This window comes from Pteropus vampyrus, unplaced genomic scaffold, assembly GCF_000151845.1.
Source record: "Pteropus vampyrus isolate Shadow unplaced genomic scaffold, Pvam_2.0 Scaffold2, whole genome shotgun sequence".
In the NCBI taxonomy this organism is placed as follows: domain Eukaryota; kingdom Metazoa; phylum Chordata; class Mammalia; order Chiroptera; family Pteropodidae; genus Pteropus; species Pteropus vampyrus.
The window spans coordinates 23,038,719-23,040,940 of record NW_011888783.1 but is presented as its reverse complement, the minus strand read 5'-3'; the positions used below and the strand labels follow the sequence as shown (position 1 = coordinate 23,040,940).

Genomic DNA, 2,222 nt, shown 5'->3' with positions numbered 1-2,222 from the left:
GATAGAACATTTTCTAAAAAATTAGGTTTGGTTTAAGTATAGCCCTTCATATTTTCTAAAATTAAAATGGCTGCCTAATGTCAGAGTATCTACCTTAGAAAAGAAAAAGGACATATTTATTTCACACTTATCAAGTATTTAACCATCTATTCCCAAAAATAAGCTAAAGATTTAACTGTAGTTTATTCTAGCAAAATTATAAGTAAACTAAAAGAATATAAAGATAAATACTGTAATTAAGAACTTGGCCATATAGACAGTAGTTGGACAAACGTAAAAGATAAAAATTACCTTTCCAAGCTTTGCTATGTCCTTCGCTAAGGACAAAGGCAGAGTAAAGGCCACCGTGGAAAGCACAATAATGAAGCGGCGACCAATAAACAAGTTGTCGGGGTCAACTAAAACATAATAAATATTATAAAGTGTTTATAGGTATGAGTAACACACCAGTGACACAAGTAAATAGCCAAACATTGAATTATCAAAATGATTTAAATAATAATAAATACTATATTTCAAAGATTTTAAGAATAAGCTCCATAAACCATGTAAAACTAGAAATAATTCTCAAAAATATAAATACAAAATAACTTAAAGATGAACCTATGGTTCAAATAATGTTAAAATATTTCATATTTAAATTATTTTAATAGTCTCCTAATTAGTTTTCTTGTTTCTACCTTTCTTTGTCCCCATAGAGTATAGTACACTCTTAACCTAGAACACAGAGATCTTTTCCAAAGGCAAAAATAAAACCATTGTCACTCCTTGTCCAAAACCCTCTAATGGCAAAACTGTTCATTCAGAAAGTAAGCTACATGAAGATAGGGCATTTTCTAAGGCTTTTTTTTTTTTTTAATTTCTGTATTTCAAAGAGACTTGAACAATAGAACTTTAAGAAAATTTTAAAAATAAAGATTTAGATAAATATATTCACTATATTTCTACCCTTTTGTTGAGAAAGAAGTTTTTTTCCCTGAAGGAAAATAGAGAAAAGCAACTTGTTGGATAGAAAACAAGTCATAGGGAAGCTGCAGAAATCTGGTACACAACATAGACTCTGGGCTATCACAATGAGTAATAGTGTGTGTGTGGGGGGGAGTGTGCATGTGTGATCAAATGCAGCGCAATTTGTAAACACAAAATAAAACATACTTACAAGGATTTATATATTTTTTAAAGCTGTGCTAATTACAGTATTCGCTTCAGGAGCCATATATCTATGCCAATGAAGACACCATTCTTTAAATTTTTTAGCCCATGTTAAATTCCTTCAGAGATCATGTTATATTTCTGAAATGTCCTTGGTACCACCAAGGACATTTGTTTTTTGTGCATTTATTTTTTATTTTATTTTTTGTGCATTCATTTTTTATTTTATTTTTTTAAATTTACTTAAATTAGTGTCAAGTATATAATACATTGGTTAGACACTTATATAGTTCATAAAATGATCTCCCTAATATGCATTTATTTTTGCAAAGTTTAAGTCTGTAGAAGCCAAGTGTGTCAAATAAGTGAATGTGGTTTAAAAAATAAAAAAAAGAAGCTATTACTCTGAAAAATGAGACTAAGTTTGTATATAACTAATAAACTAACTTATAAAGAAGTTCCAAGATAAGAAGTTCAAAATGGGATGCATTTTACACACACACACAAACACATGCGCAAGAGTGAAATAATTATTCATGAATATTTATTTAACTCAGTCATACTAAACAAGCGTTATGAAATTCCCCAAACCTTGAATGCAATTATTTACATATTCCTGAACATAACTTGAATTAAGTTACCTGTATATCTGTTCTTATTTACCCTACGATATGTTTGGTAGAAAATACATTTTCTTCACTGGGAAAACTCTAAGACCTAGAAAAACACTAAATGAGACTGCTATGGAGCCTAATAACTAAGGGTCTCCATTAGTGTAAAAGGACATTTTTCACTAATGATCTAATGATGAGATCTCTTACCTATACTGATCTTCTAACAAAAATGCACCCAAATAAGCATTTTAAATGTTTAAGCAGTTATAAGAAAAACTGAACATTAAAATTTTTCAAAAATTTCAAAATCATCTAAATATACTACTTCTTACACCAACATTTCTCATTACTTTGACCCGTGAACCAAGACCTTAGTTATCTGGAAAAAGAATAAGTGGTTGTTCAAATGTCAGTTTAAGACATTGGTGATATATTTCAGGAGAAAAAAAAAAGCAG

General features: G+C 29.3%; 1 protein-coding gene across 2 annotated transcripts in view; it reads right to left on the bottom strand.

Moving 5' to 3' along the window:
* Nucleotides 1-2,222, bottom strand: part of SLC38A11 (solute carrier family 38 member 11) — a 52,793-nt gene that overhangs the window by 34,990 nt on the left and 15,581 nt on the right. For both annotated transcript variants that reach the window (XM_011358369.1, XM_011358377.1), the window contains one exon: nucleotides 292-398. In XM_011358369.1, the coding sequence (XP_011356671.1) occupies nucleotides 292-398 (107 nt within the window). The remainder of the gene's footprint in view (nucleotides 1-291; nucleotides 399-2,222) is intronic.